The sequence below is a fragment of the Amyelois transitella genome, chromosome 28, assembly GCF_032362555.1.
Source record: "Amyelois transitella isolate CPQ chromosome 28, ilAmyTran1.1, whole genome shotgun sequence".
In the NCBI taxonomy this organism is placed as follows: domain Eukaryota; kingdom Metazoa; phylum Arthropoda; class Insecta; order Lepidoptera; family Pyralidae; genus Amyelois; species Amyelois transitella.
The window spans coordinates 48,813-71,517 of record NC_083531.1 but is presented as its reverse complement, the minus strand read 5'-3'; the positions used below and the strand labels follow the sequence as shown (position 1 = coordinate 71,517).

At 46.8% G+C, this 22,705-nt stretch overlaps 13 protein-coding genes across 13 annotated transcripts; all 13 read right to left on the bottom strand.

The window, feature by feature from the left end:
* Window positions 1-130: 130 nt before the first annotated feature.
* On the bottom strand, window positions 131-769 carry LOC132903603 (histone H2A). The gene has a single exon (XM_060952269.1). It carries the CDS (start codon window positions 697-699, stop codon window positions 325-327), a length of 375 nt encoding a protein of 124 aa, XP_060808252.1. The 5' UTR covers window positions 700-769; the 3' UTR covers window positions 131-324.
* A 253-nt stretch (window positions 770-1,022) lies between these two features.
* Window positions 1,023-2,252, bottom strand: LOC106142189 (histone H1B). The gene has a single exon (XM_060952265.1). It carries the CDS (start codon window positions 2,189-2,191, stop codon window positions 1,439-1,441), a length of 753 nt encoding a protein of 250 aa, XP_060808248.1. The 5' UTR covers window positions 2,192-2,252; the 3' UTR covers window positions 1,023-1,438.
* Window positions 2,253-4,228: 1,976 nt separating this feature from the next.
* On the bottom strand, window positions 4,229-4,895 carry LOC106139564 (histone H3). Its single transcript, XM_013341035.2, has one exon. The coding sequence runs from the start codon at window positions 4,880-4,882 to the stop codon at window positions 4,472-4,474; it is 411 nt and encodes a 136-aa protein (XP_013196489.1). The 5' UTR covers window positions 4,883-4,895; the 3' UTR covers window positions 4,229-4,471.
* A 452-nt stretch (window positions 4,896-5,347) lies between these two features.
* LOC132903601 (histone H2B) lies at window positions 5,348-6,057 on the bottom strand. The gene has a single exon (XM_060952267.1). It carries the CDS (start codon window positions 5,996-5,998, stop codon window positions 5,624-5,626), a length of 375 nt encoding a protein of 124 aa, XP_060808250.1. The 5' UTR covers window positions 5,999-6,057; the 3' UTR covers window positions 5,348-5,623.
* A 478-nt stretch (window positions 6,058-6,535) lies between these two features.
* On the bottom strand, window positions 6,536-7,302 carry LOC132903602 (histone H2A). The gene has a single exon (XM_060952268.1). It carries the CDS (start codon window positions 7,230-7,232, stop codon window positions 6,858-6,860), a length of 375 nt encoding a protein of 124 aa, XP_060808251.1. The 5' UTR covers window positions 7,233-7,302; the 3' UTR covers window positions 6,536-6,857.
* Window positions 7,303-7,481: 179 nt separating this feature from the next.
* LOC132903599 (histone H1B-like) lies at window positions 7,482-8,788 on the bottom strand. Its single transcript, XM_060952264.1, has one exon. The coding sequence runs from the start codon at window positions 8,737-8,739 to the stop codon at window positions 7,984-7,986; it is 756 nt and encodes a 251-aa protein (XP_060808247.1). The 5' UTR covers window positions 8,740-8,788; the 3' UTR covers window positions 7,482-7,983.
* Window positions 8,789-11,970: 3,182 nt separating this feature from the next.
* LOC132903629 (histone H2B) lies at window positions 11,971-12,683 on the bottom strand. The gene has a single exon (XM_060952325.1). The coding sequence runs from the start codon at window positions 12,622-12,624 to the stop codon at window positions 12,250-12,252; it is 375 nt and encodes a 124-aa protein (XP_060808308.1). The 5' UTR covers window positions 12,625-12,683; the 3' UTR covers window positions 11,971-12,249.
* Window positions 12,684-13,161: 478 nt separating this feature from the next.
* Window positions 13,162-13,928, bottom strand: LOC132903631 (histone H2A). Its single transcript, XM_060952327.1, has one exon. It carries the CDS (start codon window positions 13,856-13,858, stop codon window positions 13,484-13,486), a length of 375 nt encoding a protein of 124 aa, XP_060808310.1. The 5' UTR covers window positions 13,859-13,928; the 3' UTR covers window positions 13,162-13,483.
* Window positions 13,929-14,107: 179 nt separating this feature from the next.
* LOC132903628 (histone H1B-like) lies at window positions 14,108-15,414 on the bottom strand. Its single transcript, XM_060952324.1, has one exon. It carries the CDS (start codon window positions 15,363-15,365, stop codon window positions 14,610-14,612), a length of 756 nt encoding a protein of 251 aa, XP_060808307.1. The 5' UTR covers window positions 15,366-15,414; the 3' UTR covers window positions 14,108-14,609.
* Window positions 15,415-17,679: 2,265 nt separating this feature from the next.
* Window positions 17,680-18,143, bottom strand: LOC132903632 (histone H3). The gene has a single exon (XM_060952328.1). The coding sequence runs from the start codon at window positions 18,135-18,137 to the stop codon at window positions 17,727-17,729; it is 411 nt and encodes a 136-aa protein (XP_060808311.1). The 5' UTR covers window positions 18,138-18,143; the 3' UTR covers window positions 17,680-17,726.
* Window positions 18,144-18,596: 453 nt separating this feature from the next.
* Window positions 18,597-19,309, bottom strand: LOC132903630 (histone H2B). Its single transcript, XM_060952326.1, has one exon. It carries the CDS (start codon window positions 19,248-19,250, stop codon window positions 18,876-18,878), a length of 375 nt encoding a protein of 124 aa, XP_060808309.1. The 5' UTR covers window positions 19,251-19,309; the 3' UTR covers window positions 18,597-18,875.
* A 478-nt stretch (window positions 19,310-19,787) lies between these two features.
* LOC132903663 (histone H2A) lies at window positions 19,788-20,554 on the bottom strand. Its single transcript, XM_060952448.1, has one exon. The coding sequence runs from the start codon at window positions 20,482-20,484 to the stop codon at window positions 20,110-20,112; it is 375 nt and encodes a 124-aa protein (XP_060808431.1). The 5' UTR covers window positions 20,485-20,554; the 3' UTR covers window positions 19,788-20,109.
* Window positions 20,555-20,733: 179 nt separating this feature from the next.
* On the bottom strand, window positions 20,734-22,040 carry LOC132903679 (histone H1B-like). Its single transcript, XM_060952498.1, has one exon. It carries the CDS (start codon window positions 21,989-21,991, stop codon window positions 21,236-21,238), a length of 756 nt encoding a protein of 251 aa, XP_060808481.1. The 5' UTR covers window positions 21,992-22,040; the 3' UTR covers window positions 20,734-21,235.
* Window positions 22,041-22,705: the final 665 nt, after the last annotated feature.

The following is a 22,705-nucleotide window of genomic DNA, read 5'->3' as shown; positions in this document are numbered from 1 at the left end:
AGTGAATCGTACGTTGTGTTTTAGAATGATTAGCTTTGTTGACTTTGGTTTATCAAAAGTGAAACTGTTTTTAACGCATAAGAATCATATTGTGGCCCTGAAAAGGGCCTTTTTGTCTTTTCATTCCGAGTTAGCAAGTCGACGCACCCGGCGACCACGTAAGAGTCCATCCATCCATCCATCCATCCATCCATATCGGGCCTCGGATTGTTGTTGAGCAAGTACGTATATGTGTGTGTGTGTGTGCGTGTGCACATACAATACAAAATACATACAATAAAAACAACAACAAAATAGAGGAACGAACGAACGAAAGTGGACAACTTACGCCTTCTTCTCGGTCTTCTTGGGCAAAAGCACCGCCTGGATGTTGGGCAGTACACCGCCCTGAGCGATGGTCACACCGGAGAGCAGTTTGTTCAATTCTTCGTCATTGCGGATGGCCAATTGAAGATGTCTAGGTATGATCCTGGTCTTCTTGTTGTCTCTGGCGGCGTTGCCGGCCAACTCGAGCACTTCGGCGGCCAGGTATTCCATCACGGCGGCGAGGTAAACAGGAGCGCCGGCACCGACGCGTTCGGCGTAGTTGCCCTTGCGTAGCAGCCTGTGAATACGGCCCACGGGAAACTGGAGACCGGCACGATTGGAACGCGACTTTGCCTTCCCCTTCACTTTTCCACCTTTACCGCGTCCAGACATTTTTCGAAGATTGAATTGGTACAGTTAGTAAACAAACAAACAAACGTTGTTGTGACAACGGACGACGACGTTAAAATGAGCGTACGCGGACGGGGTATGCTTTTATTATATACACCCGTGCGTTGATCTTTATCGTACAATGAACGAAGTTACCAACATCGAGTGGTGGGGATGTGAACGAACGAACTAACGGACAATGTCTACCTATTTTTATTTATTTACTTTTTTTTCTTTCCCTACTCACTATTACGTTACGTTATATTATACATATCATCATGAGCTAGCTAGCTAGCTAGCTAGCTAGCTAATAACGCAGTCAGGTAATGAAATATATATCTGAATGTTCATGCGTTTGTATATTTTTATTTATTTATTTATTTTTTTTATTTAACACTCTCTCTCTTCTTCTTCATCAATACTTACGTAAGAAGCGATACTTACACTCGTCTCACAAGGTAGGTCGACGACACACAGACATGTGTTATTATTGTTGTTGTACAAAGAAACATACACATTGAACCATATGTTAGCCCTGAAAAGGGCTTTTTGTTAGGCGCGAAAGGGCACCATGCACACAACGGTGCACGCTTTTTCCCACCCACCCCGACCTCTTCTTCTTCGACGACGTCCGTCTTCGTGGTAGTTGTTGTCGTTGTTTCTGCAAGCAACTAGCAGTAAACAAACGGCGGAGAGATAAAGAGAGCGGCGGTATATACCAGGTACATACACAGGTAGGGATTTACTTCTTTGACGCGGCCGCTTTCTTTGCTGCGGGCTTCTTGGGTGTTGTGGCGGCCTTCTTCGGCTTGGGCGCTTTCGGTTTCTTCGTAGGGGGTTTGGCAGTTTTCTTCGCCTTCGGCGCGGCAGCGGCCTTGGCCCTCGCGGGCGCGGCCGCCGCGGCCTTCTTGGCCGCCGCGGGCTTCTTCTTGGCCGCGGCCGCAGCCTTCTTGTCCTTAGCGGTGGCGGCGGACGAGGCCGCCTTGCCGCCGGCCGCCTTCGACGGCGACGAAGACGCACCGCCGGCGGAGGCGGCCTTCTTCGCCTTGGAGGAGGACGCGGACGCGGCGGATCCCTTCTTCGATTTGGCGCCGGCCGCGGACGCGGACCTCTTGGTGCCCGCCGCACCGCCGGCCGGTTTCTTGGACGATGACGATTTGGATTCCAATTTGAACGATCCCGACGCACCTTTGCCCTTGGTCTGGATCAGTGCTCCGGATTCGACGGCGCTCTTCAAATATTTCCTTATGAACGGTGCCAATTTCTCGGCGTCGACTTTGTATTGGGCCGCTATGTATTTCTTAATGGCCTGCAGGGACGATCCGCTCCTCTCCTTCAACTCCTTGATGGCGCTGTTGACCATCTCCGATGTCTTCGGGTGGGTCGGTTTGGCTTTCGCCTTCTTGACACCGCCCGCCGCGGCAGACGCCTTAGGCTGCTTCTTCGCCGGCGTAGCCGGTGCCGGTGCCTCGGAAGCTACAGCTGTGTCTGCCATATTATTGTTAATATTTATTTATTTCACTTAATACACACACGCGCAAACAACAAACAAACACGGGAATTGTTAAATGAACAGTGTTAAAGTCGACGGGCGCGTGCGAACATTTCGTTCGCATCGAGTAATACCGTAACGAGAACCGGTGTGCCGCGAAACGTTTTCTCATACGAGAGCTTCCAACTTTTCACTAACTAAGTTCGGAAAATATTAATTTTCCATAATAATAATGCGCTCGGAAGGCACATTGAACACGTATAATGTATATTATTGAGTTTATCCACGTGCACATGTGATTTTAATCACACCGATGAATAGTGATCCCGAGTTATAGACGTTTATTTTCACAGTAATATATCGGACCAGAGCTCGGGTCATGTTCAAAAGTTGTTTTTCATTATAAAACCTAATAATGTACGCAATTAGTGTCCCCAGGTAAAAAGCTAAGATATCATTGTTCACCCTTGTTAATATATAATATGTATAAATATTATATTTGACAATTTTGAAGCTTGTCAAGTCCACGTTGGTAAAACACGCAAAGTGCGAGCTCTCGGAGAGCGAGCGTCTAGTCTCTTTCTCGATGTAAAAGCATGTAATTATTATTATATTTGTGTAATTATTATATGATAATAAATAATAGTCGGGCAGTCGGGCGAGAGAAAAGAATGCGGGGATGCGGAGTGTTTTTTTTTCTTCTTTTTGTTGTTGTAACGAGTAGGTACCTACCTAGTGCATTATGTGCGTCGTAGTATCGTCTACATACTACCTACTAATTGATGTGCGGTGTGTGCAGTGGCAGTGGCAGTTGCAATATTTTTATTAGGTCAGTCAGTCAGTCAGTCAGTCAGTCAGTGTATAGAGTGTCGTCGGCGGCGGGAGATGGATGGATGGATGGATCCAGATTACTGAGGAGACAATATCATAATATTAAGTAACGTGAGGAGGTGGCCAGTGTCGGGTGTGAAGTCAAATTTAACAAAGTTTTTACGTCTTGGAAGTGACTGGACAGATTGCAAATCATTTGAACTGTTTGTGTGTAGCGAAAATTGTGTTTGTTTTGTTGAAAAAAGATAAAGTGTGTGTGCTGCATGCATAATGAACGGTCGACACGATAAGTGACATCAGAAACGGTTTTAACAACAACAAATTCAACGATACTTTTGCGGCCCTGAAAAGGGCCTTTTTGTTTAATTGTTTGTTTCGTTTGTTTACTCGCTTGCAGAGATCGAGCGAGCGAGAAACACGAGACACGCACACGGCACACCTTAACCGCCGAAACCGTACAACGTACGTCCCTGGCGCTTCAGAGCGTAGACCACGTCCATGGCGGTGACGGTCTTCCTCTTGGCGTGCTCGGTGTAAGTGACAGCGTCGCGGATGACGTTCTCGAGGAACACCTTGAGAACACCGCGGGTCTCTTCGTATATCAGACCGGAGATACGCTTGACGCCGCCTCTGCGAGCCAAACGACGGATGGCCGGTTTGGTGATACCCTGGATGTTATCACGGAGCACCTTCCTGTGGCGTTTAGCTCCTCCCTTTCCAAGACCTTTGCCTCCTTTACCGCGACCGGTCATCTTGTTGTAGATTGATTCGATGAGATTGTTAAACACAAAGACGCGCACGCGCAAACACGACTTGTCGACGAATGGTAAATTTTCAGGTTTGATTTTCTACTTTTATATACACTAGCAACGCGAAGGAGGGGGTAGGGGTGGGGAGGCGAGGGGGGCCCCTCAACGGCCAACCAATAGAAGAACGAGCGCGCGTTAATAAAAAAAAAAAAAAAAAAAATATTAATAATAATATACGAGAATATTAAATAAAAAGAAAAACAAAAAAAAAAAAAAAATAATAATAAATAAATACGTACACGCACATTATTATTATTCCATACTAGCTTTCATTCGCAGTCGCAACAGTAGGTTAGGTATTATAAAGATTTTGTATGTTTTTTTTTTTTTTTTTTTTTTTTTTTTTACATACATAACAATATGTTGCTGCGTGTATGTGGTGGTAAGGAAGTAGTTACATGATAATAATATATGTGTTCATTAATTACGCAGGTAGGTGGTGGTGGTGGTGGGAACTAACTCATCGTACCAAGAAACATGTATCAGTTTGAATCGTGTGTGGCCCTGAAAAGGGCCGTTTGTAAATGCGAGCGGCGACGTTCCAGTTCTAGTGTCACGTTGCGATCATGATCATGTAATGGTCATGAACATGACGAGATCGGACACACAACAACGGGAATCACCACCAGACTCCTCTACACGCTTAAGCGCGTTCTCCTCTGATCCTGCGCGCCAACTGGATGTCCTTGGGCATGATGGTGACGCGTTTCGCGTGAATGGCGCACAGGTTGGTGTCCTCGAAGAGGCCCACCAGATACGCCTCGCTCGCTTCCTGGAGAGCCATCACTGCCGAACTCTGGAATCTGAGATCGGTCTTGAAGTCCTGAGCGATTTCACGTACGAGACGCTGGAACGGCAACTTGCGGATCAGAAGCTCGGTACTCTTCTGGTAACGACGGATCTCACGGAGTGCAACTGTTCCGGGCCTGTAGCGATGCGGCTTCTTGACACCGCCGGTTGCGGGCGCGCTCTTACGAGCCGCCTTAGTGGCGAGCTGTTTACGCGGAGCTTTACCTCCGGTCGATTTACGGGCCGTCTGCTTAGTACGAGCCATCCTTGTTGTTCGTAGAAAGTATCAACGGAAGAACGATTACAAAACACACCAAGTACGTACACACGACCGCACGCGGGTACCGACCGAACTGAAGTGATCCGAATTAACAGATTCTAGCGCGTTTTATACGAACACGTAGCATCGACTGGTAGTATACTACCGAATGGTACTATGGTAAGGGTAATATGGTGAACCCCCCCCCCCTCTCCTCCCCCCCCCCCCCCCCCCCCCTCTCCTGTCTCCCTCTCTCTCAGTCGTGCGTGTGTAGTATTTTACGAAATAATTATGTAGTATTATTTAGAATAATAATATTTTCCTTTGCGGGGTGGACACAGCGAACAATTGTAATATTTACGTATATATATTTTTATCAACAACAAACATTTGTTGTTCGATATCATGATATCATGCGTGTTTACTTTATTATTATTATTATTACTCCGAATTATAAGTCTGAGGTTGGTACGACGTATTAAGTCGAGAAGAAACATTCAGTAAATTATGACAAATGTTGTGGCCCTGAAAAGGGCCTTTTGGATGTAGGTATATTATACACGCGTGTGCGTGCGTATATGCTGTGCTGCCATTCTGCATCCATTCGATATTTCGCCCGTCCGATCCCATCCACTACCTGACCCAACCGTGAAGGGGTAGGTGATGTGTAGGAGCAAACAAAACAAAACACTTCGACGGACACACGTTAGCAAACACACACACACACACACACTATATATAAATCATCTACTTGGAGCTGGTGTACTTGGTGACCGCCTTGGTGCCTTCACTGACGGCGTGCTTGGCGAGCTCACCGGGCAGGAGAAGCCTCACGGAAGTCTGCACCTCCCTCGATGTGATCGTTGACCTCTTGTTGTAGTGGGCCAGGCGGGAAGCCTCGGCGGCGATTCGCTCGAAGATGTCGTTCACGAACGAGTTCATGATGGACATCGCCTTGCTGGATATACCGGTGTCCGGGTGCACCTGCTTCAGCACTTTGTAAATGTAGATGGCGTAGCTCTCCTTCCTCTTGTGCTTCTTCTTCTTTTTGTCAGTCTTGGAGATGTTCTTCTGGGCTTTGCCAGATTTCTTGGCGGCCTTGCCACTGGTCTTGGGCGGCATTTTTCTTTGTTATAAAATGCGTGCGTAACGTCACTAGCGCGAGATCTAGAAACCGAGATGTCTCGTGTGGTGCCCGAATTTTTGATAAATTTTGACTATATGTCCGTCGTCTGCAGTCAAACAGTGTAATGGTCACAGCGTATATCGGCCAATAGGAAAGTCGGCGTAGTCGCGTCGGGCACGCCTCGAATCATTCCCCTCCCCCCTCTCCCTTCCCCTCCCCTCCGCCAATAGTGCAAAGAAAGTGAGATAAAGATAGGTAAAAAAAAAAAAAAAAAAAAAGGGGGTAGGTAAAAAAAAAAAAAAATAGGTAGGTAGGTAGGTGATACCTAGTTTAGGTTATCCCTTGTTACGTTAGGTTAGGTTAGGTTTGCATAATATGTAATAGGTAGGTAGCGAACTAGGTAGAGGTAGATAAGACTTGACAAAGTATTTTTGACAGGCAGACTCGTGTAAAGCCCGTTTATTTATTCTTGCTGAGCCAGCAACTGAGTAAGTAAGTGAATCGTACGTTGTGTTTTAGAATGATTAGCTTTGTTGACTTTGGTTTATCAAAAGTGAAACTGTTTTTAACGCATAAGAATCATATTGTGGCCCTGAAAAGGGCCTTTTTGTCTTTTTATTCCGAGTTAGCAAGTCGACGCACCCGGCGACCACGTAAGAGTCCATCCATCCATCCATATCGGGCCTCAGATTGTTGTTGAGCAAGTACGTATATGTGTGTGTATGTACACGCACTACAATTATGGAGTCGCACCTTAGGTGAACGACAACATAGGTGTGTGTGTACAATACAAAATACATACAATAAAAACAACAACAAAATAGAGGAACGAACGAACGAACGAAAGTGGACGACTTACGCCTTCTTCTCGGTCTTCTTGGGCAAAAGCACCGCCTGGATGTTGGGCAGTACACCGCCCTGAGCGATGGTCACACCGGAGAGCAGTTTGTTCAATTCTTCGTCATTGCGGATGGCCAATTGAAGATGTCTAGGTATGATCCTGGTCTTCTTGTTGTCTCTGGCGGCGTTGCCGGCCAACTCGAGCACTTCGGCGGCCAGGTATTCCATCACGGCGGCGAGGTAAACCGGAGCGCCGGCACCGACGCGTTCGGCGTAGTTGCCCTTGCGTAGCAGCCTGTGAATACGGCCCACGGGAAACTGGAGACCGGCACGATTGGAACGCGACTTTGCCTTCCCCTTCACTTTTCCACCTTTACCGCGTCCAGACATTTTTCGAAGATTGAATTGGTACAGTTAGTAAACAAACAAACAAACGTTGTTGTGACAACGGACGACGACGTTAAAATGAGCGTACGCGGACGGGGTATGCTTTTATTATATACACCCGTGCGTTGATCTTTATCGTACAATGAACGAAGTTACCAACATCGAGTGGTGGGGATGTGAACGAACGAACTAACGGACAATGTCTACCTATTTTTATTTACATATTTACTTTTTTTTTTTCTTTCCTTACTCACTATTACGTTACGTTATATTATACATATCATGAGCTAGCTAGCTAATAACACAGTCAGGTAATGAAATATATATCTGAATGTTCATGCGTTTGTATATTTTTATTTATTTTTTTTATTTAACACTCTCTCTCTTCTTCTTCATCAATACTTACGTAAGAAGCGATACTTACACTCCTGTCTCACAAGGTAGGTCGACGACACAACACACACAGACATGTGTTATTATTGTTGTTGTACAAAGAAACATACACATTGAACCATATGTTAGCCCTGAAAAGGGCTTTTTGTTCGGCGCTAAAGGGCACCATGGGCGCGGCACGGCACGCGCACACAACGGTGCACGCTTTTTCCCACCCACCCCGATCTCTTCTTCTTCGACGACGTCCGTCTTCGTGGTAGTTGTTGTTGTTTCTGCAAGCAAGCAAGCAACTAGCAGTAAACAAACGGCGGAGAGATAAAGAGAGCGGCGGTATGTACCAGGTACATACACAGGTAGGGATTTACTTCTTTGACGCGGCCGCTTTCTTTGCTGCGGGCTTCTTGGGTGTTGTGGCGGCCTTCTTCGGCTTGGGCGCTTTCGGTTTCTTCGTAGGGGGTTTGGCAGTTTTCTTCGCCTTCGGCGCGGCAGCGGCCTTGGCCCTCGCGGGCGCGGCCGTCGCGGCCTTCTTGGCCGCCGCTGGCTTCTTCTTGGCCGCGGCCGCAGCCTTCTTGTCCTTAGCGGTGGCGGCGGACGAGGCCGCCTTGCCGCCGGCAGCCTTCGACGGCGACGAAGACGCACCGCCGCCGGCGGAGGCGGCCTTCTTCGCCTTGGAGGCGGACGCGGACGCGGCGGATCCCTTCTTCGATTTGGCGCCGGCCGCGGACGCGGACCTCTTGGTGCCCGCCGCACCGCCGGCCGGTTTCTTGGACGATGACGATTTGGATTCCAATTTGAACGATCCCGACGCACCTTTGCCCTTGGTCTGGATCAGTGCTCCGGATTCGACGGCGCTCTTCAAATATTTCCTTATGAACGGTGCCAATTTCTCGGCGTCGACTTTGTATTGGGCCGCTATGTATTTCTTAATGGCCTGCAGGGACGATCCGCTCCTCTCCTTCAACTCCTTGATGGCGCTGTTGACCATCTCCGATGTCTTCGGGTGGGTCGGTTTGGCTTTCGCCTTCTTGACACCGCCCGCCGCGGCAGACGCCTTAGGCTGCTTCTTCGCCGGCGTAGCCGGTGCCGGTGCCTCGGAAGCTACAGCTGTGTCTGCCATATTGTTAATATTTATTTATTTCACTTAACACACACGCGCAAACAAACAAACACGGGAATTGTTAAATGAACAGTGTTGTTAAAGTCGACTCGACGGGCGCGTGCGAACATTTCGTTCGCATCGAGTAATACCGTAACGAGAACCGGTGTGCCGCGAAACGTTTTCTCATACGAGAGCTTCCAACTTTTCACTAACTAAGTTCGGAAAATATTAATTTTCCATAATAATAATGCGCTATGAAGGCACATTGAACACGTATAATGTATATTATTGAGTTTATCCACGTGCACGTGTGATTTTAATCACACCGATGAATAGTGATCCCGAGTTATAGACGTTTATTTTCACAGTAATATATCGGACCAGAGCTCGGGTCATGTTCAAAAGTTGTTTTTCATTATAAAACCTAATAATGTACGCAATTAGTGTCCCCAGATAAAAAGCTAAGATATCATTGTTCACCCTTGTTAATATTTCATATGTATAAATATTATATTTGACAATTTTGAAGCTTGTCAAGTCCACGTTGGTAAAACACGCAAAGTGCGAGCTCTCGGAGAGCGAGCGTCTAGTCTCTTTCTCGATGTAAAAGCATGTAATTATTATTATATTTGTGTAATTATTATATGATAATAAATAAATAATAGTCGGGCAGTCGGGCGAGAGAAAAGAATGCGGGGATGCGGAGTGTTTTTTTTTTTTGTTTTTGTTGTTGTAACGAGTACCTACCTACCTACCTACCTAACTAGTGCATTATGTGCGTCGTAATATCGTCTACATACTACCTACTAATTGATGTGCGGTGTGTGCAGTGGCAGTGGCAGTTGCAATATTTTTATTAGGTCAGTCAGTCAGTCAGTGTATAGAGTGTCGTCGGCGGCGGGAGATGGATGGATGGATGGATGGATGGATCCAGATTACTGAGGAGACAATATCATAATATTAAGTAACGTGAGGAGGTGGCCAGTGTCGGGTGTGAAGTCAAATTTAACAAAGTTTTTACGTCTTGGAAGTGACTGGACGTGCGAAAATTGTGTTTGTTTTGTTGAAAAAAAAAAAGATAAAGAGAGAAGAGTCAAGTGTGAGTGTGTGTGTGTGTGTGTGTGTGTGTGTGTGTGTGTGTGTGTGTGTGTGTGTGTGTGTGTGTGTGTGTGTGTGTGTGCTGCATGCATGCATGCATGCATAATGAACGGTCGACACGATAAGTGACATCAGAAACGGTTTTAACAACAACAAATTCAACGATACTTTTGCGGCCCTGAAAAGGGCCTTTTTGTTTAATTGTTTGTTTCGTTTGTTTACTCGCTTGCAGAGATCGAGCGAGCGAGAAACACGAGACACGCACACGGCACACCTTAACCGCCGAAACCGTACAACGTACGTCCCTGGCGCTTCAGAGCGTAGACCACGTCCATGGCGGTGACGGTCTTCCTCTTGGCGTGCTCGGTGTAAGTGACAGCGTCGCGGATGACGTTCTCGAGGAACACCTTGAGAACACCGCGGGTCTCTTCGTATATCAGACCGGAGATACGCTTGACGCCGCCTCTGCGAGCCAAACGACGGATGGCCGGTTTGGTGATACCCTGGATGTTATCACGGAGCACCTTCCTGTGGCGTTTAGCTCCTCCCTTTCCAAGACCTTTGCCTCCTTTACCGCGACCGGTCATCTTGTTGTAGATTGATTCGATGAGATTGTTAAACACAAAGACGCGCACGCGCAAACACGACTTGTCGACGAATGGTAAATTTTCGGGTTTGATTTTCTACTTTTATATACACTAGCAACGCGAAGGAGGGGGTAGGGGTGGGGAGGCGAGGGGGGCCTCTCAACGGCCAACCAATAGAAGAACGAGCGCGCGTTAATAAAAAAAAAAAAAAAAAAAAAAATAATAATAATATACGAGAATATTAAATAAAAAGAAAAACAAAAAAAAAAAAAAATAATAATAATAAATAAATACGTACACGCACATTATTATTATTCCATACTAGCTTTCATTCGCAGTCGCAACAGTAGGTTAGGTATTATAAAGATTTTGTATGTTTTTATTTGTTTTTTTTTTTTTTTTTTTACATACATAACAATATGTTGCTGCGTGTATGTGGTGGTAAGGAAGTAGTTACATGATAATAATATATGTTCATTAATTACGCAGGTAGGTGGTGGTGGGAACTAACTCATCGTACCAAGAAACATGTATCAGTTTGAATCGTGTGTGGCCCTGAAAAGGGCCGTTTGTAAATGCGAGCGGCGACGTTCCATTTCTAGTGTCACGTTGCGATCATGATCATGTAATGGTCATGAACATGACGAGATCGGACACACAACAACGGGAATCACCACCAGACTCCTCTACACGCTTAAGCGCGTTCTCCTCTGATCCTGCGCGCCAACTGGATGTCCTTGGGCATGATGGTGACGCGTTTCGCGTGAATGGCGCACAGGTTGGTGTCCTCGAAGAGGCCCACCAGATACGCCTCGCTCGCTTCCTGGAGAGCCATCACTGCCGAACTCTGGAATCTGAGATCGGTCTTGAAGTCCTGAGCGATTTCACGTACGAGACGCTGGAACGGCAACTTGCGGATCAGAAGCTCAGTACTCTTCTGGTAACGACGGATCTCACGGAGTGCAACTGTTCCGGGCCTGTAGCGATGCGGCTTCTTGACACCGCCGGTTGCGGGCGCGCTCTTACGAGCCGCCTTAGTGGCGAGCTGTTTACGCGGAGCTTTACCTCCGGTCGATTTACGGGCCGTCTGCTTAGTACGAGCCATCCTTGTTCGTAGAAAGTATCAACGGAAGAACGATTACAAAACACACCAAGTACGTACACACGACCGCACGCGGGTACCGACCGAACTGAAGTGATCCGAATTAACAGATTCTAGCGCGTTTTATACGAACACGTAGCATCGACTGGTAGTATACTACCGAATGGTACTATGGTAAGGGTAATATGGTGAACCCCCCCCCCCTCTCCTCCCCCCCCCCCCCCCCCCCCCTCTCCTGTCTCCCTCTCTCTCAGTCGTGCGTGTGTAGTATTTTACGAAATAATTATGTAGTATTATTTAGAATAATAATATTTTCCTTTGCGGGGTGGACACAGCGAACAATTGTAATATTTACGTATATATATTTTTATCAACAACAAACATTTGTTGTTCGATATCATGATATCATGCGTGTTTACTTTATTATTATTATTATTACTCCGAATTATAAGTCTGAGGTTGGTACGACGTATTAAGTCGAGAAGAAACATTCAGTAAATTATGACAAATGTTGTGGCCCTGAAAAGGGCCTTTTGGATGTAGGTATATTATACACGCGTGTGCGTGCGTATATGCTGTGCTGCCATTCTGCATCCATTCGATATTTCGCCCGTCCGATCCCATCCACTACCTGACCCAACCGTGAAGGGGTAGGTGATGTGTAGGAGCAAACAAAACAAAACACTTCGACGGACACACGTTAGCAAACACACACACACACACACACTATATATAAATCATCTACTTGGAGCTGGTGTACTTGGTGACCGCCTTGGTGCCTTCACTGACGGCGTGCTTGGCGAGCTCACCGGGCAGGAGAAGCCTCACGGAAGTCTGCACCTCCCTCGATGTGATCGTTGACCTCTTGTTGTAGTGGGCCAGGCGGGAAGCCTCGGCGGCGATTCGCTCGAAGATGTCGTTCACGAACGAGTTCATGATGGACATCGCCTTGCTGGATATACCGGTGTCCGGGTGCACCTGCTTCAGCACTTTGTAAATGTAGATGGCGTAGCTCTCCTTCCTCTTGTGCTTCTTCTTCTTTTTGTCAGTCTTGGAGATGTTCTTCTGGGCTTTGCCAGATTTCTTGGCGGCCTTGCCACTGGTCTTGGGCGGCATTTTTCTTTGTTATAAAATGCGTGCGTAACGTCACTAGCGCGAGATCTAGAAACCGAGATGTCTCGTGTGGTGCCCGAATTTTTGATAAATTTTGACTATATGTCCGTCGTCTGCAGTCAAACAGTGTAATGGTCACAGCGTATATCGGCCAATAGGAAAGTCGGCGTAGTCGCGTCGGGCACGCCTCGAATCATTCCCCTCCCCCCTCTCCCTTCCCCTCCCCTCCGCCAATAGTGCAAAGAAAGTGAGATAAAGATAGGTAAAAAAAAAAAAAAAAAAAAAGGGGGTAGGTAAAAAAAAAAAAAAATAGGTAGGTAGGTAGGTGATACCTAGTTTAGGTTATCCCTTGTTACGTTAGGTTAGGTTAGGTTTGCATAATATGTAATAGGTAGGTAGCGAACTAGGTAGAGGTAGATAAGACTTGACAAAGTATTTTTGACAGGCAGACTCGTGTAAAGCCCGTTTATTTATTCTTGCTGAGCCAGCAACTGAGTAAGTAAGTGAATCGTACGTTGTGTTTTAGAATGATTAGCTTTGTTGACTTTGGTTTATCAAAAGTGAAACTGTTTTTAACGCATAAGAATCATATTGTGGCCCTGAAAAGGGCCTTTTTGTCTTTTTATTCCGAGTTAGCAAGTCGACGCACCCGGCGACCACGTAAGAGTCCATCCATCCATCCATATCGGGCCTCAGATTGTTGTTGAGCAAGTACGTATATGTGTGTGTATGTACACGCACTACAATTATGGAGTCGCACCTTAGGTGAACGACAACATAGGTGTGTGTGTACAATACAAAATACATACAATAAAAACAACAACAAAATAGAGGAACGAACGAACGAACGAAAGTGGACGACTTACGCCTTCTTCTCGGTCTTCTTGGGCAAAAGCACCGCCTGGATGTTGGGCAGTACACCGCCCTGAGCGATGGTCACACCGGAGAGCAGTTTGTTCAATTCTTCGTCATTGCGGATGGCCAATTGAAGATGTCTAGGTATGATCCTGGTCTTCTTGTTGTCTCTGGCGGCGTTGCCGGCCAACTCGAGCACTTCGGCGGCCAGGTATTCCATCACGGCGGCGAGGTAAACCGGAGCGCCGGCACCGACGCGTTCGGCGTAGTTGCCCTTGCGTAGCAGCCTGTGAATACGGCCCACGGGAAACTGGAGACCGGCACGATTGGAACGCGACTTTGCCTTCCCCTTCACTTTTCCACCTTTACCGCGTCCAGACATTTTTCGAAGATTGAATTGGTACAGTTAGTAAACAAACAAACAAACGTTGTTGTGACAACGGACGACGACGTTAAAATGAGCGTACGCGGACGGGGTATGCTTTTATTATATACACCCGTGCGTTGATCTTTATCGTACAATGAACGAAGTTACCAACATCGAGTGGTGGGGATGTGAACGAACGAACTAACGGACAATGTCTACCTATTTTTATTTACATATTTACTTTTTTTTTTTCTTTCCTTACTCACTATTACGTTACGTTATATTATACATATCATGAGCTAGCTAGCTAATAACACAGTCAGGTAATGAAATATATATCTGAATGTTCATGCGTTTGTATATTTTTATTTATTTTTTTTATTTAACACTCTCTCTCTTCTTCTTCATCAATACTTACGTAAGAAGCGATACTTACACTCCTGTCTCACAAGGTAGGTCGACGACACAACACACACAGACATGTGTTATTATTGTTGTTGTACAAAGAAACATACACATTGAACCATATGTTAGCCCTGAAAAGGGCTTTTTGTTCGGCGCTAAAGGGCACCATGGGCGCGGCACGGCACGCGCACACAACGGTGCACGCTTTTTCCCACCCACCCCGATCTCTTCTTCTTCGACGACGTCCGTCTTCGTGGTAGTTGTTGTTGTTTCTGCAAGCAAGCAAGCAACTAGCAGTAAACAAACGGCGGAGAGATAAAGAGAGCGGCGGTATGTACCAGGTACATACACAGGTAGGGATTTACTTCTTTGACGCGGCCGCTTTCTTTGCTGCGGGCTTCTTGGGTGTTGTGGCGGCCTTCTTCGGCTTGGGCGCTTTCGGTTTCTTCGTAGGGGGTTTGGCAGTTTTCTTCGCCTTCGGCGCGGCAGCGGCCTTGGCCCTCGCGGGCGCGGCCGTCGCGGCCTTCTTGGCCGCCGCTGGCTTCTTCTTGGCCGCGGCCGCAGCCTTCTTGTCCTTAGCGGTGGCGGCGGACGAGGCCGCCTTGCCGCCGGCAGCCTTCGACGGCGACGAAGACGCACCGCCGCCGGCGGAGGCGGCCTTCTTCGCCTTGGAGGCGGACGCGGACGCGGCGGATCCCTTCTTCGATTTGGCGCCGGCCGCGGACGCGGACCTCTTGGTGCCCGCCGCACCGCCGGCCGGTTTCTTGGACGATGACGATTTGGATTCCAATTTGAACGATCCCGACGCACCTTTGCCCTTGGTCTGGATCAGTGCTCCGGATTCGACGGCGCTCTTCAAATATTTCCTTATGAACGGTGCCAATTTCTCGGCGTCGACTTTGTATTGGGCCGCTATGTATTTCTTAATGGCCTGCAGGGACGATCCGCTCCTCTCCTTCAACTCCTTGATGGCGCTGTTGACCATCTCCGATGTCTTCGGGTGGGTCGGTTTGGCTTTCGCCTTCTTGACACCGCCCGCCGCGGCAGACGCCTTAGGCTGCTTCTTCGCCGGCGTAGCCGGTGCCGGTGCCTCGGAAGCTACAGCTGTGTCTGCCATATTGTTAATATTTATTTATTTCACTTAACACACACGCGCAAACAAACAAACACGGGAATTGTTAAATGAACAGTGTTGTTAAAGTCGACTCGACGGGCGCGTGCGAACATTTCGTTCGCATCGAGTAATACCGTAACGAGAACCGGTGTGCCGCGAAACGTTTTCTCATACGAGAGCTTCCAACTTTTCACTAACTAAGTTCGGAAAATATTAATTTTCCATAATAATAATGCGCTATGAAGGCACATTGAACACGTATAATGTATATTATTGAGTTTATCCACGTGCACGTGTGATTTTAATCACACCGATGAATAGTGATCCCGAGTTATAGACGTTTATTTTCACAGTAATATATCGGACCAGAGCTCGGGTCATGTTCAAAAGTTGTTTTTCATTATAAAACCTAATAATGTACGCAATTAGTGTCCCCAGATAAAAAGCTAAGATATCATTGTTCACCCTTGTTAATATTTCATATGTATAAATATTATATTTGACAATTTTGAAGCTTGTCAAGTCCACGTTGGTAAAACACGCAAAGTGCGAGCTCTCGGAGAGCGAGCGTCTAGTCTCTTTCTCGATGTAAAAGCATGTAATTATTATTATATTTGTGTAATTATTATATGATAATAAATAAATAATAGTCGGGCAGTCGGGCGAGAGAAAAGAATGCGGGGATGCGGAGTGTTTTTTTTTTTTGTTTTTGTTGTTGTAACGAGTACCTACCTACCTACCTACCTAACTAGTGCATTATGTGCGTCGTAATATCGTCTACATACTACCTACTAATTGATGTGCGGTGTGTGCAGTGGCAGTGGCAGTTGCAATATTTTTATTAGGTCAGTCAGTCAGTCAGTGTATAGAGTGTCGTCGGCGGCGGGAGATGGATGGATGGATGGATGGATGGATCCAGATTACTGAGGAGACAATATCATAATATTAAGTAACGTGAGGAGGTGGCCAGTGTCGGGTGTGAAGTCAAATTTAACAAAGTTTTTACGTCTTGGAAGTGACTGGACGTGCGAAAATTGTGTTTGTTTTGTTGAAAAAAAAAAAGATAAAGAGAGAAGAGTCAAGTGTGAGTGTGTGTGTGTGTGTGTGTGTGTGTGTGTGTGTGTGTGTGTGTGTGTGTGTGTGTGTGTGTGTGTGTGTGTGTGTGCTGCATGCATGCATGCATGCATAATGAACGGTCGACACGATAAGTGACATCAGAAACGGTTTTAACAACAACAAATTCAACGATACTTTTGCGGCCCTGAAAAGGGCCTTTTTGTTTAATTGTTTGTTTCGTTTGTTTACTCGCTTGCAGAGATCGAGCGAGCGAGAAACACGAGACACGCACACGGCACACCTTAACCGCCGAAACCGTACAACGTACGTCCCTGGCGCTTCAGAGCGTAGACCACGTCCATGGCGGTGACGGTCTTCCTCTTGGCGTGCTCGGTGTAAGTGACAGCGTCGCGGATGACGTTCTCGAGGAACACCTTGAGAACACCGCGGGTCTCTTCGTATATCAGACCGGAGATACGCTTGACGCCGCCTCTGCGAGCCAAACGACGGATGGCCGGTTTGGTGATACCCTGGATGTTATCACGGAGCACCTTCCTGTGGCGTTTAGCTCCTCCCTTTCCAAGACCTTTGCCTCCTTTACCGCGACCGGTCATCTTGTTGTAGATTGATTCGATGAGATTGTTAAACACAAAGACGCGCACGCGCAAACACGACTTGTCGACGAATGGTAAATTTTCGGGTTTGATTTTCTACTTTTATATACACTAGCAACGCGAAGGAGGGGGTAGGGGTGGGGAGGCGAGGGGGGCCTCTCAACGGCCAACCAATAGAAGAACGAGCGCGCGTTAATAAAAAAAAAAAAAAAAAAAAAAATAATAATAATATACGAGAATATTAAATAAAAAGAAAAACAAAAAAAAAAAAAAATAATAATAATAAATAAATACGTACACGCACATTATTATTATTCCATACTAGCTTTCATTCGCAGTCGCAACAGTAGGTTAGGTATTATAAAGATTTTGTATGTTTTTATTTGTTTTTTTTTTTTTTTTTTTACATACATAACAATATGTTGCTGCGTGTATGTGGTGGTAAGGAAGTAGTTACATGATAATAATATATGTTCATTAATTACGCAGGTAGGTGGTGGTGGGAACTAACTCATCGTACCAAGAAACATGTATCAGTTTGAATCGTGTGTGGCCCTGAAAAGGGCCGTTTGTAAATGCGAGCGGCGACGTTCCATTTCTAGTGTCACGTTGCGATCATGATCATGTAATGGTCATGAACATGACGAGATCGGACACACAACAACGGGAATCACCACCAGACTCCTCTACACGCTTAAGCGCGTTCTCCTCTGATCCTGCGCGCCAACTGGATGTCCTTGGGCATGATGGTGACGCGTTTCGCGTGAATGGCGCACAGGTTGGTGTCCTCGAAGAGGCCCACCAGATACGCCTCGCTCGCTTCCTGGAGAGCCATCACTGCCGAACTCTGGAATCTGAGATCGGTCTTGAAGTCCTGAGCGATTTCACGTACGAGACGCTGGAACGGCAACTTGCGGATCAGAAGCTCAGTACTCTTCTGGTAACGACGGATCTCACGGAGTGCAACTGTTCCGGGCCTGTAGCGATGCGGCTTCTTGACACCGCCGGTTGCGGGCGCGCTCTTACGAGCCGCCTTAGTGGCGAGCTGTTTACGCGGAGCTTTACCTCCGGTCGATTTACGGGCCGTCTGCTTAGTACGAGCCATCCTTGTTCGTAGAAAGTATCAACGGAAGAACGATTACAAAACACACCAAGTACGTACACACGACCGCACGCGGGTACCGACCGAACTGAAGTGATCCGAATTAACAGATTCTAGCGCGTTTTATACGAACACGTAGCATCGACTGGTAGTATACTACCGAATGGTACTATGGTAAGGGTAATATGGTGAACCCCCCCCCCCTCTCCTCCCCCCCCCCCCCCCCCCCCCTCTCCTGTCTCCCTCTCTCTCAGTCGTGCGTGTGTAGTATTTTACGAAATAATTATGTAGTATTATTTAGAATAATAATATTTTCCTTTGCGGGGTGGACACAGCGAACAATTGTAATATTTACGTATATATATTTTTATCAACAACAAACATTTGTTGTTCGATATCATGATATCATGCGTGTTTACTTTATTATTATTATTATTACTCCGAATTATAAGTCTGAGGTTGGTACGACGTATTAAGTCGAGAAGAAACATTCAGTAAATTATGACAAATGTTGTGGCCCTGAAAAGGGCCTTTTGGATGTAGGTATATTATACACGCGTGTGCGTGCGTATATGCTGTGCTGCCATTCTGCATCCATTCGATATTTCGCCCGTCCGATCCCATCCACTACCTGACCCAACCGTGAAGGGGTAGGTGATGTGTAGGAGCAAACAAAACAAAACACTTCGACGGACACACGTTAGCAAACACACACACACACACACACTATATATAAATCATCTACTTGGAGCTGGTGTACTTGGTGACCGCCTTGGTGCCTTCACTGACGGCGTGCTTGGCGAGCTCACCGGGCAGGAGAAGCCTCACGGAAGTCTGCACCTCCCTCGATGTGATCGTTGACCTCTTGTTGTAGTGGGCCAGGCGGGAAGCCTCGGCGGCGATTCGCTCGAAGATGTCGTTCACGAACGAGTTCATGATGGACATCGCCTTGCTGGATATACCGGTGTCCGGGTGCACCTGCTTCAGCACTTTGTAAATGTAGATGGCGTAGCTCTCCTTCCTCTTGTGCTTCTTCTTCTTTTTGTCAGTCTTGGAGATGTTCTTCTGGGCTTTGCCAGATTTCTTGGCGGCCTTGCCACTGGTCTTGGGCGGCATTTTTCTTTGTTATAAAATGCGTGCGTAACGTCACTAGCGCGAGATCTAGAAACCGAGATGTCTCGTGTGGTGCCCGAATTTTTGATAAATTTTGACTATATGTCCGTCGTCTGCAGTCAAACAGTGTAATGGTCACAGCGTATATCGGCCAATAGGAAAGTCGGCGTAGTCGCGTCGGGCACGCCTCGAATCATTCCCCTCCCCCCTCTCCCTTCCCCTCCCCTCCGCCAATAGTGCAAAGAAAGTGAGATAAAGATAGGTAAAAAAAAAAAAAAAAAAAAAGGGGGTAGGTAAAAAAAAAAAAAAATAGGTAGGTAGGTAGGTGATACCTAGTTTAGGTTATCCCTTGTTACGTTAGGTTAGGTTAGGTTTGCATAATATGTAATAGGTAGGTAGCGAACTAGGTAGAGGTAGATAAGACTTGACAAAGTATTTTTGACAGGCAGACTCGTGTAAAGCCCGTTTATTTATTCTTGCTGAGCCAGCAACTGAGTAAGTAAGTGAATCGTACGTTGTGTTTTAGAATGATTAGCTTTGTTGACTTTGGTTTATCAAAAGTGAAACTGTTTTTAACGCATAAGAATCATATTGTGGCCCTGAAAAGGGCCTTTTTGTCTTTTTATTCCGAGTTAGCAAGTCGACGCACCCGGCGACCACGTAAGAGTCCATCCATCCATCCATATCGGGCCTCAGATTGTTGTTGAGCAAGTACGTATATGTGTGTGTATGTACACGCACTACAATTATGGAGTCGCACCTTAGGTGAACGACAACATAGGTGTGTGTGTACAATACAAAATACATACAATAAAAACAACAACAAAATAGAGGAACGAACGAACGAACGAAAGTGGACGACTTACGCCTTCTTCTCGGTCTTCTTGGGCAAAAGCACCGCCTGGATGTTGGGCAGTACACCGCCCTGAGCGATGGTCACACCGGAGAGCAGTTTGTTCAATTCTTCGTCATTGCGGATGGCCAATTGAAGATGTCTAGGTATGATCCTGGTCTTCTTGTTGTCTCTGGCGGCGTTGCCGGCCAACTCGAGCACTTCGGCGGCCAGGTATTCCATCACGGCGGCGAGGTAAACCGGAGCGCCGGCACCGACGCGTTCGGCGTAGTTGCCCTTGCGTAGCAGCCTGTGAATACGGCCCACGGGAAACTGGAGACCGGCACGATTGGAACGCGACTTTGCCTTCCCCTTCACTTTTCCACCTTTACCGCGTCCAGACATTTTTCGAAGATTGAATTGGTACAGTTAGTAAACAAACAAACAAACGTTGTTGTGACAACGGACGACGACGTTAAAATGAGCGTACGCGGACGGGGTATGCTTTTATTATATACACCCGTGCGTTGATCTTTATCGTACAATGAACGAAGTTACCAACATCGAGTGGTGGGGATGTGAACGAACGAACTAACGGACAATGTCTACCTATTTTTATTTACATATTTACTTTTTTTTTTTCTTTCCTTACTCACTATTACGTTACGTTATATTATACATATCATGAGCTAGCTAGCTAATAACACAGTCAGGTAATGAAATATATATCTGAATGTTCATGCGTTTGTATATTTTTATTTATTTTTTTTATTTAACACTCTCTCTCTTCTTCTTCATCAATACTTACGTAAGAAGCGATACTTACACTCCTGTCTCACAAGGTAGGTCGACGACACAACACACACAGACATGTGTTATTATTGTTGTTGTACAAAGAAACATACACATTGAACCATATGTTAGCCCTGAAAAGGGCTTTTTGTTCGGCGCTAAAGGGCACCATGGGCGCGGCACGGCACGCGCACACAACGGTGCACGCTTTTTCCCACCCACCCCGATCTCTTCTTCTTCGACGACGTCCGTCTTCGTGGTAGTTGTTGTTGTTTCTGCAAGCAAGCAAGCAACTAGCAGTAAACAAACGGCGGAGAGATAAAGAGAGCGGCGGTATGTACCAGGTACATACACAGGTAGGGATTTACTTCTTTGACGCGGCCGCTTTCTTTGCTGCGGGCTTCTTGGGTGTTGTGGCGGCCTTCTTCGGCTTGGGCGCTTTCGGTTTCTTCGTAGGGGGTTTGGCAGTTTTCTTCGCCTTCGGCGCGGCAGCGGCCTTGGCCCTCGCGGGCGCGGCCGTCGCGGCCTTCTTGGCCGCCGCTGGCTTCTTCTTGGCCGCGGCCGCAGCCTTCTTGTCCTTAGCGGTGGCGGCGGACGAGGCCGCCTTGCCGCCGGCAGCCTTCGACGGCGACGAAGACGCACCGCCGCCGGCGGAGGCGGCCTTCTTCGCCTTGGAGGCGGACGCGGACGCGGCGGATCCCTTCTTCGATTTGGCGCCGGCCGCGGACGCGGACCTCTTGGTGCCCGCCGCACCGCCGGCCGGTTTCTTGGACGATGACGATTTGGATTCCAATTTGAACGATCCCGACGCACCTTTGCCCTTGGTCTGGATCAGTGCTCCGGATTCGACGGCGCTCTTCAAATATTTCCTTATGAACGGTGCCAATTTCTCGGCGTCGACTTTGTATTGGGCCGCTATGTATTTCTTAATGGCCTGCAGGGACGATCCGCTCCTCTCCTTCAACTCCTTGATGGCGCTGTTGACCATCTCCGATGTCTTCGGGTGGGTCGGTTTGGCTTTCGCCTTCTTGACACCGCCCGCCGCGGCAGACGCCTTAGGCTGCTTCTTCGCCGGCGTAGCCGGTGCCGGTGCCTCGGAAGCTACAGCTGTGTCTGCCATATTGTTAATATTTATTTATTTCACTTAACACACACGCGCAAACAAACAAACACGGGAATTGTTAAATGAACAGTGTTGTTAAAGTCGACTCGACGGGCGCGTGCGAACATTTCGTTCGCATCGAGTAATACCGTAACGAGAACCGGTGTGCCGCGAAACGTTTTCTCATACGAGAGCTTCCAACTTTTCACTAACTAAGTTCGGAAAATATTAATTTTCCATAATAATAATGCGCTATGAAGGCACATTGAACACGTATAATGTATATTATTGAGTTTATCCACGTGCACGTGTGATTTTAATCACACCGATGAATAGTGATCCCGAGTTATAGACGTTTATTTTCACAGTAATATATCGGACCAGAGCTCGGGTCATGTTCAAAAGTTGTTTTTCATTATAAAACCTAATAATGTACGCAATTAGTGTCCCCAGATAAAAAGCTAAGATATCATTGTTCACCCTTGTTAATATTTCATATGTATAAATATTATATTTGACAATTTTGAAGCTTGTCAAGTCCACGTTGGTAAAACACGCAAAGTGCGAGCTCTCGGAGAGCGAGCGTCTAGTCTCTTTCTCGATGTAAAAGCATGTAATTATTATTATATTTGTGTAATTATTATATGATAATAAATAAATAATAGTCGGGCAGTCGGGCGAGAGAAAAGAATGCGGGGATGCGGAGTGTTTTTTTTTTTTGTTTTTGTTGTT